The following is a 17,972-nucleotide window of genomic DNA, read 5'->3' as shown; positions in this document are numbered from 1 at the left end:
ACTTCACTTCAACTTGGCTTTTTTCTTTTCACTTTCCTCGCTTGCTCCTTTCTGCTCCTTTTTTCCTGTTCGTTGTCGGGAAGCCTACTTAAGTTGTCATTTTGATTGCTTTTGAAGCTTTTTTAAAGGCCCACGCTAATTTTTCCCCTTCGCTGACGGGCCTTCCTTCCATCCATCATTTCGTCAGCTCTGTCGCGGCTAACACAATTTTCCCCGTTTTTCTTTTCGCTGCTTTGCTTATTTAGATTTGCATGTGACATTTCCACCGACAACAAAAGGAGCAGAAGGAAAAAAAATTAGGAAATTCAAAATAAAAAAGAGAAAACGAAAACGAAAAATAATAAAATCTGCTCGACATTGAGGGCTACCAAGCGTTGCCCAAAATCGGGCATTGAATTATTAAGTGACAGCGCAGAACTGCGCAGAATTCTCCCCGCTTTCACTTGCACTTTATTAGATTGACATCCCGAAAAGTCTGGGAAATGGAAGGAAAAGCCAGTGAAAGCGAAACCCCTGCTGAGCAAAATCTGTGTCAACTGGGCAACGATAATAAATCCGATTTGAATTCAATTAGTGAATGACAATTCGTGAATCGGACGGGGCAATGCCAGCCAGATTCGGAAAAGAACAAATGTAATTTGTCATAAATAGATTAAGTATTTTTAGATTGTACTTATTTTTAAATCATTATTAATAGCTAATAGCTGTAATGCTTTAAGTATATTACAAATACTTGAAACGTTCCCCTTAAACTGTATTGTACTTACAAATCCTGGGTACGTAAGCTTTTCCCTCATTTTCTTACCCCACTTTATGCAAGCCCTTCGGCCTCTCCTAGCTTACCTGCAATGAGAAGGAGAGTAAAATAAATATTATTAAAAGTTCTATCTTTTAATTGGCTTAGTCAAACATGAACATTAAATATTTAACACAAGTCTGTGGCTAGTATTTTCCCCATTTTCTGGGAACTGGCAGCCATTGAAAGCCGTTTTCCTCATGCTTTTACAAGCTGTGCCTTATTGACAGAAACTTTGATTTTCAATTGAAAATGTTCTCCTACAAATAAAACAAACAATGTGGAAAATTATAGCAAAACAAAAATAAAAAAAAGAAAAGCGGAAAACAAGGAAAGCCGCTCGTCATGTTCAGGAAATTAACTGAGGAGGGAAAATGGAGTAGAACATATGGTCTATGGAGCTCTTCTAGGTCAGGTTGCGGGCTCGAATTTCATTTCCTCGCACTTCCTCTTTGCACTTTTTGTCGTGCGCTAAAAAATATATATTTTTATATCAAAGAATCTGGCCGTTGTTGTGCTTTTATTATTTCTGTTGGCCCGAGGCGCATTTGCTGGAACTGAGAGCAGAAACAAAGCTCCACACGCCCTCCGCCAAGAGGTGCGACAAAAGTGAGGTAACAAAAGTGATGGCAGAAATGAGCATGCGGCAAATGAGATTTTTAGGTCAACAGAGTCCAACCAGCGGCAACCGCCTGAACTGCCGTATGAACCGCGCCCGCTGCTAGCTCTGCCTCTGCCTTTGTGTGTCACTTTTCGCTCGACTTTCCACTTTCCACTCATTTCCCGCCCCTAGTTGATACCCAGTGTGCCTGTGGAGTTTATAGGGGATATTCAAAACTGATATTTGAAGATATTTAACCCAAAACCTTTGGCAGAATAGACCTCTTTCGAACCATAAATTCACAGAGTAACAACGTATTGTTAAAAGCTCTTAATGAGTTAAGTTAAGTATCTTAAATAGCACACTTTTAGGAGAGTTGCCTAGGCTAAAGGGTACCTCTAGTCGTTTCCGTCATTCCTTTTTTAACAGTCTCCCCAGTCGCTATCCTATGGTTGAACGCTTTGATGCTGTGCGAGACGGCTGTAACCAACTGAAGCTTTATAGGCTAAATAAATACCGCAAGGGGGTGGTTGTCAAAAGGGCGGAGGGGGGTGGTGCTAGTGGGTGGCGAGTGAGTGAGCCACTGACATCGCACTTTTGTGTTGGTTGCCCACGGGCAACACCGGCAACCGTGGCCTCCTCGTGCGTGCGGCTTTAATGGAGCCAAAGTGTACAGATTTTGTTGCCGCAATCTGTGCGTGGCCTGAACAGGTGTCCCCGTGTTAGTGTGTGTGTGTGGGGGTGTACAGGTGTGTAACCATCTAAGGGTGTGAGTCGTGAGTCTGTGCGAGTGCGGCATACCTGGACGAAAGTGCATTGCATACTTATAGGTACTTATGCGGCACATTAAGCGGCTGACCTGAATTTTTGGTCGCCTGCTAATGATTTTTGGGCAACCCCAAGAAGACGGAGCCCGGCCCTCTCGAAAGTGGAAAATGCGAGAGGGACTATTTCAAGTAGACAAAATGTGGGCCACAAATGTGCTGGTTTTAGTTTCACAAACAGTTTGCCCAAAATGGGGACAGGGCAAAATAATCAAGAAAAAAGGCTTCAAATGGGTGGGGGAAAATGGAAAAAAACTTTAAAAATAGTTTTTCTAAAGGGGAAATAGACTAGGTGCCACAAAGCGTAGGTAGAATAGCAGCAGAAACGCATTCAAGCTTTCCAATTAGATATCTCAATTAAAATACAATGATAATACGTAATCCTCGAGACTCTCCTTTATAATTCCCCTACGGTCGGTATTTGAAAGCAATTAATATTCATTGGCGCCAAAGGTAGAGGAAATCCCCAGTCAAAGGCTTTTGCTGTTTTGCTTCACATCATTACGAGCAGGTCGCTGGCAATCAGGAGGGAACTCGCTCTACCCTAACTATGCTAATTCCAACTCGCATAACAAACTCGCATGCAGCAGCACTCAAATCACTGACGAGTCTTGTTAGCAGAATCCGCAGACAGTTAACTATGTACGTCGGCCAGGAGGAAGAATCACCCGGGGAGTGCAGGGGGGCAGCAGGGGAACCCCTGTTTGGTCCTCGCTCATATCTCCCATGTTTCATGTTGTTGGCAATGGAACAACGATGAGAACATCTCTGCTATCACGTTTTTTCCAGCTTTTTAGGTTGCTTTAAGTTCGTTCTTCCCTATCTCGCTCTGGCTCTTGCTCTGGCTCTTGTTAAAAATCATGTTTTCGCAATGTACAACGCTGCGTATGTGTAATATAACCATGTGTTTGCCGGCCATAATGAATGGAAGCTGGCTGGCAACTCATTACTGCCCAGCTGCATGTGAACAGGGACCGGTTCGAACTTTTTGGCAAATGCCCGATGAACACATTTTGCCCAGGATTTTTTCAAGGAGAAAATGCTCGAGTTTAAATGAAATTTTAAAGCCTGCCACTGCCCTCATCTGTCATAAGTGGGTTCGGGTTTCCGGATACAGATCTCCGAACAGAATAAAGAAATTAGTTGACCCGGGTCTGCCCACATGCCATCAGCAACTTTCATCTGATTAGCTACCATTGCCCGCCGGAAAAGAGGATCCCGCAATCCCACAAAAAGCGAAGGCCATAAATAATTGCAACTAATTTTGGGACAAGTTTCTCGCACAACTGCCACAGACGAAGGAAGGCGAGCGAGAACCCTGCCGAGGCCAGCGGAAAAGTGTGCTAGGGAAAACTAATAATGCCAATGACACACTGACATGTCGCACACCAGCACACCAGTGCTCACACCCATGCTGTCGGCACACATGACACATAATCACATAAAAGTAATGAACTCCACACATAAAGCGGTTGCCTGACTGACTGAGCTTTGCTGCGAGAGCTAAAAAGGGTCCTTCATCTCATAATGGTGCCACTAAAAGTCTGCGTTCCCTTCCAGCCCCGAGTCTCCACCCTCTGCCCGGCCCGGAGATAGCTCCGTGTCTGTGTCAAGCGGAGCTGAAGCGTAAATGCAACACACAACTTTAATGCTGCAGACTCAGCCAAGGAAATGGTTGGCAAAGCAGAAACATGAGCAGGGACCAACCAGAAGGCTCCAGCTAACCAGAGCCAAAAAAAACCTGCACAAAATGAAGGAATGGAAAAGCAGGAAAGCTGAAATCCTCATCTTCTCCAGCGTGGACTTTGTCATCTCCTGTTTTTGAGGCGTTGGAACTGGCTGGGGGCAGTGTCCTAAAGGATCGGGAAAAAATTTGCAGAAAATGATGTTTTCGCTAGACGAAAAAGCAATACACTTTTGAGGCAAACAAAAAAAAGTAAAAATCTGAGAAACAAATGAGCAAAAACGTCATTTGGCACAGTTTTAGCTGGAAAATATGAAAATATTTAATATTTAAATATTGAAGTCACTCTAAAGGATTTACAAATCTGAATGATTCATATTTATAATCAAAGTTGGATCAGTTTTTGTCACAAGTTTTGTGATTTTACTATTCATTTATATCACTAATTTTTTGCTTTTATGTGAATATTTCTTTAAATTGCATGAAACCATTTTATAACTATGAATTTAGTCGTATGTGCTATTACAAATTAAGAAATTAGTTCATGAAAATTTCCTTTAAGCCATAAATTTGCCAAATATATTTTTAATTTAATATAATTCCCTACAAGCCAAATACAAACTATATGGTTTTTTCGCGGCAAAAAGGTTTTACTAGTCCGATAGCAATATCTAAAGCTGAAAAAAAAACCAAAAAATGCCTGCAAATTTTAAGCCATCAATCACTGAACTATTTCTTAACTGAAATTCCCCAACGAAATTCATCAGATGCATAGAGTATGCTGAAAAAATTTCAACAGCTCTCGGCAAGCAACTAACGCTTTATTAGTATGTATGGTCACATGTCAGTGACGTCGTCATGTTGTGGCCAGCGGTTTTCTCCACACCCGGGCCATGTCCGTGTTGCCCAACCCAAGCACACGCTCCGATCCCGAACCCCATTCGCGTCCTTGTGATGTGGTCATGTCATTGCCTCGGCATGCTGATAAAAATGTTTAACAAACTTTGAGTTAACGACAGCGCAACGCTCCTGAGCTGTGTGCTGTGTGTGTGTCCTGGCCGTTATCCTCCATCCCCGCGAGGAGTTTGAAAAATGGCCAAACACTATTAGCTTTCTGTCGGAAAGCAGCAACATCAGCCACACACAAAAAAAAAAAAAAGAGAATACCGAGCAAGCAATACAACCTCTAAAATATTAGTTGCAACATTTTTCGTGTCATAAAACTTTATTTTGTTTGCCAGAAGAGCAAAGAGCCAATGCCAGCAAAAATAGTAGGAAATTCCCATAAATTTCTGTCAGAAGTTGAGTGAGAGATATTCCATTAGGAAATGCAAAAATGCAACAACCCAGGGCTCGTCTTAAAGTCGGATTTACGATGACATTGATATTTCGCAGAGATGAAAGACATTTCATGAGTTCCTCCTGCTTCTTGGCCAACAAATCACTTTGCTTATCAATTCACTCTGATTTCGGATTTAATCAAACCCAACCTTACCCACTGTCCCTTCCATCAAGTCAATGTTTACCTTTAATATCCGCTTGGCAAATCGAATTTCTTGTTGTCCCCAAAACAACAACAACAACCACTGTGAAAGGACAATACCAAAGGCTCTCTGTGCCGCTCGGGTTTGTTTGACTTTTCTTTTTTTTTTTCAATTTTCCACACAATCGAACCCGAGACAAAGACAATGACAACACATGGAAACTATGTGACAACTATTCCACAGCTGTTGCCAGTGCCACGGAGGGGAAAAGGAAAAGCAAAAGGAAAAGCGGATCCACAAATCCAGTTGCCATAAATAAGGAGTCTTTTCAACACATTAAACACAATAAATCCCGAAAAAAGCGAGAGCGCGTCTGGGGGAAAACCGTTCGTTGACAAATGTCAACAATGCCCGCCAGAGATTGACAAAGGACGGTGGGCGGAGGGGCAGAGGACCCACCAGGAAAATGCAAAATACAAAGCCGGTGCACATTCGCCAGCATTCCAGCATTAGCGGGGATTGCAATTATCCTTCTGCCTTCTGTGCCTGCATTTCCCTCTATCTGCCAAAAGTATAGGAGTATGCTTAGGTGAGTAGGGAATGACAGTCAAACTTAGACAAGCCAGAAAACCAAACAACTTTTATTAATTAAGGTAAAAGGGATCAACTATTGCTTATTTTGAAATGTACGAGAGGAGTCATATTTATATATAAAGTCAAAAACTTGCGATAAAAATTGTCGAAAATATCGTTAAAAATATCGAAATTTTAAATATTTTACAAACTATATTGATAAAATGTTACTTTTGTAAAACTTTAATTTTTGTTAAACTTTATTTAATACTTCTTCTCTCGTTGGCGCTCTCTAGGTTAGTTTCACAAGGTTGTGTCTATATGTTTCTCTCTAGGTAGTGATCGCACCTCTTCGATCATGCACGGTCGATAACAATATCGAGTGCACAGTTATTTATCGATATTTACATTCGATAGTTTCTTAGTGTTACCTTAAATTATTATTTATACTACTTACATTTTATTTATTTAATTTGTTCAGACGAATTTAAGACATTATTAAAACTAGATTGCCAGTATGAGAAATAAAATATCGATATATCGCACTTATTTTAAATATCGATAAATAAACGATATATCTTTTTAAAAATATTAATTAAGCCTTAAATTTCCGGCGGAACAAACATTTTTTTTAACGAATTTCAAAAAATAGTTTCCGAATATCAAAACAAAATTCTTCTTAGCTTCGTTTCACTGTACAAAAGCGACTCTAAGCTGGAATTATGACGGGCCAAAAGGGGGCCACTCCATCAGGCATCTGCAATTGCCTCACTCCATCGCCAAACACACTCGACCGCCATTTCGACTTTGATGCAGTGCACTCTGGAAAAGTCAAGCTTTTCCTTATTCTCCTCCCTCTGTTTGTCTTGCTCTCTCACTGTCTCCCTCCATCTTTCTCTCTCTCGTCCTTTGCCTACTAATTATACTTAAAGTGTCAACAGGACACCGGCTTAAAGCGCCTTAACTTTCCGATCGAAAGAGTAGAATAAAATCCAGTGAAAGTCGGCCTTAAGTGAAATTGACATTTAGGCCGTAAATTGCACATGGATGCAAATTGTGCTCCCTCTTTTTGCCAGCATGTCGCATTCAATCGAATTCAACTCTTGTCATCATGCAACCCAATTTTCCGAACGCAGCCCCGCCCCTTTCAGCCTCCCACATGGCGACTGGGATGGAAAACATGCAAGGAAGCAATTTCTTTTCCCTCCTATTTTCCATTTTCTTTCTTCTTATTCTATTTTTTGTTCCGTCCTTGCTGCACAATTCAATTTGGCAAAAATGTAATCGATGCTAAGATGTGTAACGAAAACAAGTCATCGAAAATATAAGGTTCCGTTTCGGTCATGTGAGAGGGGCGGTGGGCGTGGCATTTGCATACAAAATAGGAGTTTCTACTGTTTTCTACGGGTGCTTGATGGGGAATTATTCAAATGGAAGGCGGTAACCGTATTAAATGTCACTAGATGGGGTTGATATTTAAATATACTAAAAGTGGTGGATATTTCTTATGTTTGTAGGTTATTTTTTAACAATACGTAAATGGTTTAAAATATGTAGTGGGATTTTTATTGCTTCAGTAATTGTATAATATTATGGGAATACTTTAAGGGAGGAGGTGTGGTATTTAATTTGTTGTCCGATATCTTAATAATATTTTGTTTCACATCGATTATAGCAAATTAATTTATTAATTTTTAGCCAAAATTCGGGGGTTTTGACTTTCAATTGTAATAAAAAACATCAGGACACAACTTTAATAATAACGCCACGTAATTACCTGGAGACACTTAACTTTTAACAAATGTGTGACAGGATGTTTTATTAAATATTTATTTATTCTTAAGTACTTTTACACACACGTCTTTACAATTTGTTCGCTCGAATGACAGTGATCTCGCTGCACGTAGGCAGCTCTCTTCAACCCCGAAAACCAGTAGCGACGCTCTCTGAGAGAGAGAGTGTAACCTGCTCTCTCAGAGAGCGTAACTCATCGAATCGTGTGCCCAGACTCCACTTAATGCAATTGGCCTGCTACAACTCGGCCGTCCTGACCTTGAGATAGCCCACTATCTCGGCTAAAAATATCTTAAATTTAGTCTTAGAATTAGTTAACAATTCATATAGTTTGTACAATTTCTTTTCTCATTTTTTAGTTTACAATTTTCTTGATTTTTATGATTTCTGTTTCAATTTTATTTATCTAGATTTACTATCATCTTTCATCCAATGCCGAATATTATTAGCGCTCCAAACTCCTTGATATGGATTTCGAGATAATTGAAACCCATCGATGTCTTTTAACAAAAATCTATCATTTCTCAAAACTTTTCCAATAATGTACGGTCCTTTGTTTTTGGGTATTAACTTCCTACTAACTCCTGCGGTACTATCAAAATTCTTTACCATTACATAGTCTCCTTCTCTGTATTCTGAATTCAGCTTTCTTTTCGAATTGTAATAGGTTTCGTTTCTTAACTGCGACTTTCTTTGATTTTCTTCTGCTTTCTGTCTAAGTTGTTCTAAATTTTTCCTATTTTCCTCAATGATTTCTTCATCACTTTCTAAGTTTTCTATAATTTTTTCTTCACCTTCTAAATTTTCTTCAATTTCCTCTTCGCCTTCTAATTTTCTTCTTAGCTGTTCTAAATTTCTCCTGTTTTCCTCAATAATTTCATCATCATCCTCTAACGTTTCTCTAACTTTTTCTTCCTCTTTTAACTTTTCCTTAAATTCATCACTATCTTCTCCCCTCTGGGCTATTCCGAATAAAATTTCACTGGGAAACTGCTTAATGCTGCTATGCAGTGTATTATTCAACGAATACTCTACCTTCTCTACTACTACATCCCAGTGTAGTCCTCTTTCTGGTTCTGAAAGTTTCGCAATCATCGGTCCTAAACTTCTATTTACTCGCTCCACTTGACCATTGGCTTGTGGTGATCCCGTAGCAATTTTTATGTGTTTTATATTCCTTTCCTCAACAAAATTTGCGAAATCCGTTGATGTGAAGCAACTTCCTCGATCTGATATAATACACCTAGGTCTGCTATACGCCCGAAAATAGTCTGCTAATGCGCTCAAAACTTCCTTTGTGTTTGTTGTTTTCGTAGTATAAAGCCTAACAAATTTCGTGAATCCATCTATCACCACTAATATATGCTTCTTTGATCTGCTATTGTCTACTGGGCCATAATGATCAATATGTATCACCTCAAATGGCTTATTGCCTTTCGGTATACTGTGTAGCAGTCCATCTCCTTTACCTACTTTAGGAGAGAACGCTATACACTTCAAACAGTTTTGAATGTGTTCACAAACCTTATCTTTCATGCTCGGGAACCAATAACTTTTACTAATAGCGTCTAACATCTTATCCCGTCCAATATGCCCTAATTCGTCATGATACTTGTACAAAACATGTTGCTCCATTCTACTTGGTACATAAAACAGAAGTCTATTGTTATTATCCTTCCTATATATAACCCCATTCCTCATCTCAAACCATTTATGTTCTCTGTTCTCTAAAATTTCCCTAATTTCTTTTAGCTTAGTATCTCTTGCCTGACAAATTATTAAGTTATCCTCAAAAGTATTTGCGTCTATTATCATAACATTATTACATCTGCTAAGTGCATCGACATGCTGCATTTGCCTACCTGCTCTGTGCTTCAATTCATAATCAAATTCCTGTAGCTCTAACGCCCATCTCGCAATTCTTGGGTTTAAGTCTATCTTATTCAGAGTTAATGTTAACGAGTTACAGTCTGTTACGATTTTGAAAGGTTTACCCTGTAAATATATCCTAAACCTTCTAAGTGCATAAATAATAGCTAACGTCTCTAACTCAAAGCTATGATATTTCGCCTCAGTCGGAGTGGATCTCTTCGAAAAGTAAAATATTGGGTGTAGTTTCTTATCTTCCTTCCTCTGCAGCAGTACAGCTCCAAAACCTAACGCACTCGCATCGCAATGAAGCTCAATATCATCTCTATGATCATATAGAGCCAGCACTGGGGCTGCTACTAATTTATCCTTCAAAAGTGTAAAACAATCCAACTCTGCTTTCCCAAACTCGAACGTCTTATCTTTTCTCAACAAGTCATATAGAGGTTTTGCCAATATCGAAAAGTCCTTTATAAATCGTCGAAAATAAGAACACAAACCTAAGAAACTTTGCACAGCTTGCACTTTACTCGGAATTGGAAAATTTTTTATTGCTTCTAATCCCTTCTCATCAGCTTTTATTCCTTCCTTTGAAATTAAGAAACCTAAATATTTTACCTTATCTTGTAGAAACTTGCATTTATCCATTCTAAGTTCTAATTTATTTTCCACTAATCTCCTAAATACTTCTACTAATATTTCTAAATGTTCTTTGATATCGTGACTTGCAATTAAAATATCATCCATGTATATTATAACCTTATTTTCTCGAATCATATCAGAAAAAATATCATTCACAAATCTTTGAAATACCTGAGGCGCTGTTTTCAAACCCATTGGCATACGTAAAAACTCAAACTGTCCTAATGGCGTTGTAAAAGATGTATACTTCACCGAATCTTTGTTCACGAACACATGAAAGTACCCATTCTTTAAATCCAATTTTGTAAATACCGATTTTCCAACCAATTTATCCAATAAGTCATCAATTAAAGGAATTGGATAATTATCTTTGACCATAATTTTGTTTAGCCTTCTGAAATCGATGCATAGTCTAAGCTCGCCACTCGTTTTCTTCACTAACACTATTGGAGAAGCGTATTCAGACCTACTACTCTGAATAATCCCATTTTCTAAGTATTCATCTAACAATTTCTGTAACGCTTCCTTTTCACTATACGATAGCCTCCTAGGTACACAACTAAATGGTTTTGAGTTCTCCAGAATTATATTAATTTCACATCTACTTTTCGGCAATTCAGGCCTCGGAACATGTATATAATTCGACTCTAATATTCCAATTAACTTTATTTTGTCTGTATAACTAACCTGTTCTCCAATATCATAAACCCTTTCTTCCTTCTCATGCTCTAACATATTTATTTGCATCATTTCCTTTTCAAAATTTTCCTCCAAAACTCCCATTGGTTCATCTAACTTCTTTGTACCTAAAAGTTGCTCATCGAAATTGTTTGTTCCACCTATCCTTACATCTTCCTCATATGCATTCCACAATGAATCTTTATTCAAAACTGTACCTTCAAAATTCTCATTCCAAATTGTACCTAAACTTTGTTTACCTAAGCTTGTACCTAAACTGTTTCTAATTAATTTTGTACCTAAACTCTTTCCCTCTAATGTTGTACCTAAACTCTTTCCCTCTAATGTTGTACCTAAACTCTTTTCCTCTAATGTTGTACCTAAATTCTTTTCACCTAACGTTTCACCTAACTGTTCATCCAAATAACTATCTCCTAATCTTGTACCTAACTTTATGTCGCCTAATTTTATTCCTGCATTTTTTAGTTCCATACAATTGTTGGAAAGCTCTTTCGCTTTCTTCTCGACATCAGTTTCAATACACTCTACAGTTACAATTTTCAATGCTTCCAAATCAATTTCTAGACCACAAACTTTCATAAAATCTCTACCCAGCACAATATTACAGCCCATAGATTCATCAGCCACTACAATTAATTTAAACCAAATCTTTATTTCATTTTTATATATAAAGCATAATATTTTTCCAAAACTTTTCAATAAGCTTTTGTTTATTCCAAAATAACTCTCTTCTTGAGGTTCTAATTTAATATTCGCTGGTACATATGAACGCTTAATAAATGAAACTGGGCTTCCCGAATCTATTTGGCACTCTGTAATAATAGGCTGGTTAGGATATTCACTGCAAAAAATTTTCAACAATCTTACATAATTGTTTTCTGCCTTCTTCTTATTTCCGGGGCATTCAGCAATCCGGTGATCCTCTGCGCCGCATCCGTAGCACGAACCTGGCGACCTCTTTGGCTTAGTGCACTCCCTCTTCCAGTGCCCCTTCGCGTTGCAATTGAAGCAACGAGTCTCGCTGCTCGCTGGAACCGCCTTCGCTGCCGCCAATTTCGCCATGGCTGGCCCCTTTGCTGGGAGCCTAATGTCTGCAAACGCCCTCAGCATCCTCTCCGGGCCATCAAAACATTGGAGCTTGGCCTGTGTACGCAAGCTAAGTACTGGAATGCCCTCCACGAGCCCATCCAGTAGTTCGTCCTCGTCCATTGCGACATCTCGAGCCAGTCTGCATTTCTCGCCAAAGTATGTGGCAAACTGCTCATTTGGAGACCAACTACGCGCTTCGAACTTGCGACGTAGGACAGACTTGGACTCGATGCCTCCAAACGCCAACTTGAGTTGTTCCAGCAACTCATTAACAGGCTTCGCAAACCGCCCTGCATCAGCATGCATCCATTCCAACGAATTTCCCTTCAATTTGCTGATCAGCAAAGCACGTCGCTGCATGTCTGACAGAGAATATAACGCTGATATATTCTCGTATTGCGCAATCCACGACCGCACAGACACTTTCTCAGTGAAATCCATTAAGATTTCCCTGGCCATGTTAAAGCCGGGTGACAACAAGCCGCTAGTTTCAAATCTGTCTCCGTTTTGCTGCACACCAATTTCGCCAGAATTGCCTCTGACGCCGCTTCTATCGCCGTCTCGCTCTTCGCGTCTGTCGCCGTTTTTATCTCCATCTCTGCCTTCACCTCTGCCGCCGCTCATATCGCCGTCTCTGTCTTCGCCGCTGCCGCCGCTTCTACCGCCGCCTATCTCGCCGTCTCTGTCATCGCCGCTGCCGCCGCTTCTACCGCCGCTTCTACCGCCGCCTATCTCGCCGTCTCTGTCATCGCCGCTGCCGCCGCTTCTACCGCCGCCTATCTCGCCGTCTCTGTCATCGCCACGCTGTGTGTTCTCGAAGCTTCTAACGCTCTGCTCCAAATTCTCGGAACTGCTGTTGCCGTCTCTGTTCCTCAGTTGCGCATTTTCGCCTCCTTCATTCTCCGTGTCTTCGTTGCCGATCTGGCGATTTAAATTTTCCAGCTTTTTCTGTGCCTTTGCAATTTCGACACGCAAATTTTCCAGAGTCTGAACTTCGATCTGCATCTCCTCGCCGCTTTCCATGTCCAGCTCACGGGACTCCACGTCCGGCTGCAAAATTTGTTGATCCATTTCGGTACAATTTTCGGGAGCGCTTCCTCGAACTTCTACCGGAACTTTGGCTAGCCGCGCAAACAGCTCGTTCTTCGTTCCCTTTGTCGACAATTTCAGCACCTCCAACCACCGTTTTAATTGTACCACTGTTATGTCACTAATGTTTAAATCCATTTTATTCACACTGGCGTTGGGGGAAATTTTTTTCCCAATCCCACTTCTGAAGTTTGTGACAGGATGTTTTATTAAATATTTATTTATTCTTAAGTACTTTTACACACACGTCTTTACAATTTGTTCGCTCGAATGACAGTGATCTCGCTGCACGTAGGCAGCTCTCTTCAACCCCGAAAACCAGTAGCGACGCTCTCTGAGAGAGAGAGTGTAACCTGCTCTCTCAGAGAGCGTAACTCATCGAATCGTGTGCCCAGACTCCACTTAATGCAATTGGCCTGCTACAAATGCATTATATGTTTTTTATAATGGATGATTCTATGGACATTTGGGATGTACACCGCAAACCATCTTTTTGTTTTGAAGGCACTCGGGAGATTCCCTACAACTCCTATATTTCTAAATATTTTTCAATACAAAACACAATATATATTTAAATAAACTGTTAAACAAAAGAAATGAAGATGTCAAAAAATAATTATTTTTTTTAAATTCTATTAGAAAATATTAATTTTATATATAACTTATGCTAATGATGCCCCGATTGAATAAAAATTGGTTGGTTATTTGAAATAAATACATATATTTAAGCTTAAATACAAGAAATGACAACTGCCTTTGGTTTTCCACTAAAAAGAAGGCAAACATCCATTTCCGATTAATTATTAATATTCTTATTAAATATGTGTCCATATTTGTATCTATAAGCTTTTAACGAAAACTCTGCTTCTGGCTCGGATCGCTAACTTCATTAATTTTCCACGGATCTTTTCTCTTAATTATAGTGCAGACACTGGCACACATCATTAACAACCTGGCAGGCGAGACCGAGAGCCAAAGGAATGCCAGCGAAATCTTGCTTCATTTGGCCGAATTCAATTGCAATCAATCAAACCTGTAATCATTACCAAACCGATGAAAAATACACTTTATTTTTCGTGTGTGCATAAGGATATGCGTACTCCTTTCACCGCAGTTAATGGCGGTTCCATTCAAATACGCCGAGTGCGAGAACCGCAAACGAGTTGCGGTCTTTTGCACTCCTTAAAAGTAAGGGATGCCGCGGCGGCGGCGGAAAGGGGGGCGTTGACAGGGGCAGCATTAAAGTAATTGCTTGCAATTTGATTTCATCAGCACGGCAGAGGCACAGGCACAGGAACGACGAAGTCAGTGACATTAAAACAGAAGCTCCCGATCTCAGCCCATTGTCTGGCGGCTGAATATTCGCATTAATGAAGCTGCCATTCAAACAAACAATCTGAACAAGAGTAAAAAAAATAAATCCGTGGAAAATCTGCAGATTTTGAGGCAAGTGCAGGGCCATTCAATACAAAATTGAGCTGTTGCATATGCTCAAAAAGCGAGCTTTGGGGGTGGCTGAACAAATTGCGAAAACTGCGAATGCATTTCGTTTACTGCGAGCAGTTTTTCAGATTTTTCCACCCATTTCTTTATACTTTTTTTTTGTTTTTCGTTGTATCCATTTTCCGACAGCATTTGCATTCCCGCCGACCCGTGCCACCCCGTTTTTCTTGCAGCAATTTCCATCGTAGCCATGTTAACCCAGTTGCACCTGAAAAACGCCCCGAAGTTTGTTAGTTTGTTTGCCGGCGTTACTGCTGCTGCTGCCAGAGAAAATATGTCAAAAATCAGCAGGGGAAAAATGGAAAAGACAAGAATCTGCCTTCAATTGCCTGAAACTGCCGCAGAGCGGAAGTATACGAACTCACACATAGATAGGTACGCACATGCACTTTGTTGAGCATTGCATATGACGCCCTGTCAGAGATGCTGAGGCACCTGAAAGCATGCAAACAGATGCCGGCTTAGATCTCTCTTTGCTTTGTTCCGCAGGACAGGTAAAAAATGAAATTGTTTACTCTAACGCAAACTTCGTCCTCCCATTTCTGATAGCTTTTCTTTCCCCATGTTTCCACTCGGAGCAGAAGCTAATCTGAACAGAATCCTTTGATTGATTTCTGATTAGAAAAGCACTTTCTATGAAAGTATAGTGTATACACAATATACAATATTTTGCCATTTATTCTTCCGACTTGAACTATTTCAATATGAGCAGGTTAACAGGCTGCCAATAAATTATTTAATCACTGTGAGTCGAAAGAATTGCTTAGTGCTTTACCGAAAATCCAATTTTATAAGCTTGTATGGACAAGAAATGATTTTTCTATGTTGAGTTTATATTTATGTCCTTAAAAATACAAATTAATAAATAAATACAAAAGTAGGAAGTGGATTAAAATCTCATCAAGTATCCAAAACTAACAAATTTACTCGGAAATATTTTATTGCATACTTTTAGATGAATTTTAAAAAGGTTTGTAAATCCCGTGATTTATAGCCTGTTGAATCGGTTCAATTTCTGTATTTGTATTTATTTAATTTAAGAAATTAAATTTCCTGTTTTCTCTGGGATCTCTCCCAGGGTCAACAAGTTGATTCAATTTCACTTGATTAAGCCAGCAGCTTGTAGCCTACTTTTCGGCGGCTTAACAGGGTGTTGTCTCCTCTTCTGCTTTCCCTCTGCCTCATCCCTCGCCTTCTCACGTTTCACAGTGCATCGTGGCGGTGTAAGTAATGAAGTGCTTTAAATATTAAAACCAATTTACGCGACAACATACGCGTGTTATGGCGCTCGTTGGCCACTCTTGTTGGGCACTTTTGTTGCCAATGTTTTTCTTCCCCGAAAAGGGAAGCAGCTGACATATTTCCATGGGTCCGCAGACCAGTGTCCTGTGTCCTGGCCCTGTGTCCTGGTAAACTTTCGCAATTAATCAAGATAGGCCGGCGCGCCGGAATGAACATCGCAATTTACATGGACCCAACATATGGCTATGCTCCGACTCTCTCGGGACTATTTCCCACTCCCTTTCAGGACACGCCCCTCCGCTGGGGATTTCTAGCTGTGAGCGAGTGTGTGTGTGGGCGACAAAGATTAATAATAATAACTGCGACTAGCCCAGCGGTTGGTCAGCAAGTGGCATAATCATGATTTATGACATGCAATTAATATGCGACACGGTCAAGGGGGGCGAGGGCCGAGGGGCGTGGCAGGCGGGCAAACAAGGCGTGTTGAGCCTCCAATTGAAAGCCGTTGACAATGGCCATGCCCCGCCTCCCATTTCGACCACCTGAGCCTCTCGGCTTTCAGCGCTTGACAATTGCAATTATTTTAAGCACGCACTTTGATGGTTGCCTTTGCGGCTTTTAATCAAAAAGCGTTGAAAAAGCGTACACTTTCCTGCCGGTCATCTGTCGGCATTACATTGGTAAATAAATAACGTAATTAGGGGTAGCAATGCTTAGTTTTGGGTATATATGTATGCATATGTTGTTTTATGTTTATAATAGGAAAATAACGCATACGCACTGTATACACAATATATAAACCAGGCTCAGAGGCGGTAAAATTTTAACATTGTGGCTAAATTTATACTTCTTATTAATATGAAAAAAATAGCTTTTTTATTTTTAATATTAATTTTGTTTTTGTAAATGCCTTATTAGAACAAAATTTAAAAGAAACTTATTTCGAACAACATTAAAAAACTTTTTTCAAATAAAAATACCAAAAATTGTAAGCCCGCCCAGTTCTTTATTTCAATCAACGCTATTGCAACGGCAACGAGAGACATTAAACCCATACAAATTGGCTTATCGCCAACCATGTTGTCCAGTGTAATTAACCGCAATGTCCGTTATAGTAATTAAAAAGTTATTTTTTGGGTTTTCACGCCTCTGCAAACAATGTACACACAAACACCCAGTGCATTTACACCTCCGCTCAATGTCCCCCATGCCCTCGATGCAAATAAATGCACACAATAAACATTAAAGGCCACAAAATTGCATTTGTTAATTGCGCCGGGGCTAAAAGTGAATTCCGGGTCCTTCTGGTGCCATGTGCACCCGTAGCGCTGGCCTGTGAAGCTAATTAAAATAAATGTCATTCGGTCAGGCTGTCAATAGTGGGAGTAGCCGGAAAGGTGGCTTGTTGTTGGCCCCGGCGACATCGCGTTGATTTTGCACTTCATTTACTAAACAAAATTGGGGAAAATTGGGCGAGAAAAGTGGGGTGGCAAGCTGGGAGGGATTTTTCTCTCCGGCGGGGGTTCACTGTTGCAGAAATAATTACTTTGTAATGCAAATTGTAAATTGTGAATTGTTGTTGCACGAGCGTGTGTGTGTGCACTGGAAATGCAATTACTTCAGTCCGGGGTAATTGTTTGCAATTGCATTATGAGAAGCATACTTTCGGCAGCACTGTGCTGTGTTTGTCATGGGTGGTGGTGGCATTCAACTTTTATTGTTTGCATTTTGCGTTGGCAAAACACAAATACGAATGCAATTTGGCTAAATGAAACAAATAAGCAGCCTCTGGCCCTTAAATTGTTGCCCTCAAAAATATCTGTAATATAACTCGGTAATGGCAATTTATTTCTAAATGGAGTTTTACATTTTCTGCAGAAATAGAGGATGCTCCCGGCTTCATTCTCAGATATGCAAAAGATGCCTTTTCTTGGCTTAATTATATTTAGATCCTGGAGCAAATCTTAGTCATTATAATTAGTGCAACAGGGTTTGCACTATTTACTTATATCCAAGATCAGCATAAACCTACATAACATACTAAACTACAAATATCTCGGCTCATTCTTTTTTAAGCACACAA

General features: G+C 40.0%; 2 protein-coding genes across 8 annotated transcripts in view; both read right to left on the bottom strand.

The window, feature by feature from the left end:
- The window catches only part of Dys (Dystrophin), a 178,441-nt gene that overhangs the window by 58,441 nt on the left and 102,028 nt on the right, over positions 1 to 17,972 (bottom strand). The window lies entirely within an intron of this gene.
- Positions 7,991 to 13,533, bottom strand: LOC108084695 (uncharacterized). The gene is made up of 2 exons (XM_017181029.3): positions 11,834 to 13,533; positions 7,991 to 11,778 (listed from the first exon to the last, which is right to left on the bottom strand). The coding sequence occupies exons 1-2, from the start codon at positions 13,280 to 13,282 to the stop codon at positions 11,767 to 11,769; spliced, it is 1,461 nt and encodes a 486-aa protein (XP_017036518.2). The 5' UTR covers positions 13,283 to 13,533; the 3' UTR covers positions 7,991 to 11,766.

Source organism: Drosophila kikkawai, chromosome 3R, assembly GCF_030179895.1.
Source record: "Drosophila kikkawai strain 14028-0561.14 chromosome 3R, DkikHiC1v2, whole genome shotgun sequence".
NCBI lineage: Eukaryota > Metazoa > Arthropoda > Insecta > Diptera > Drosophilidae > Drosophila > Drosophila kikkawai.
This window is presented reverse-complemented; position numbering and strand designations above follow the sequence as displayed.

Bases quoted from the DNA above. Each gene is read 5' to 3' on its own strand.
- LOC108084695 (XM_017181029.3), bottom strand. From the start codon at position 13,282: ATGGATTTAAACATTAGTGACATAACAGTGGTACAATTAAAACGGTGG.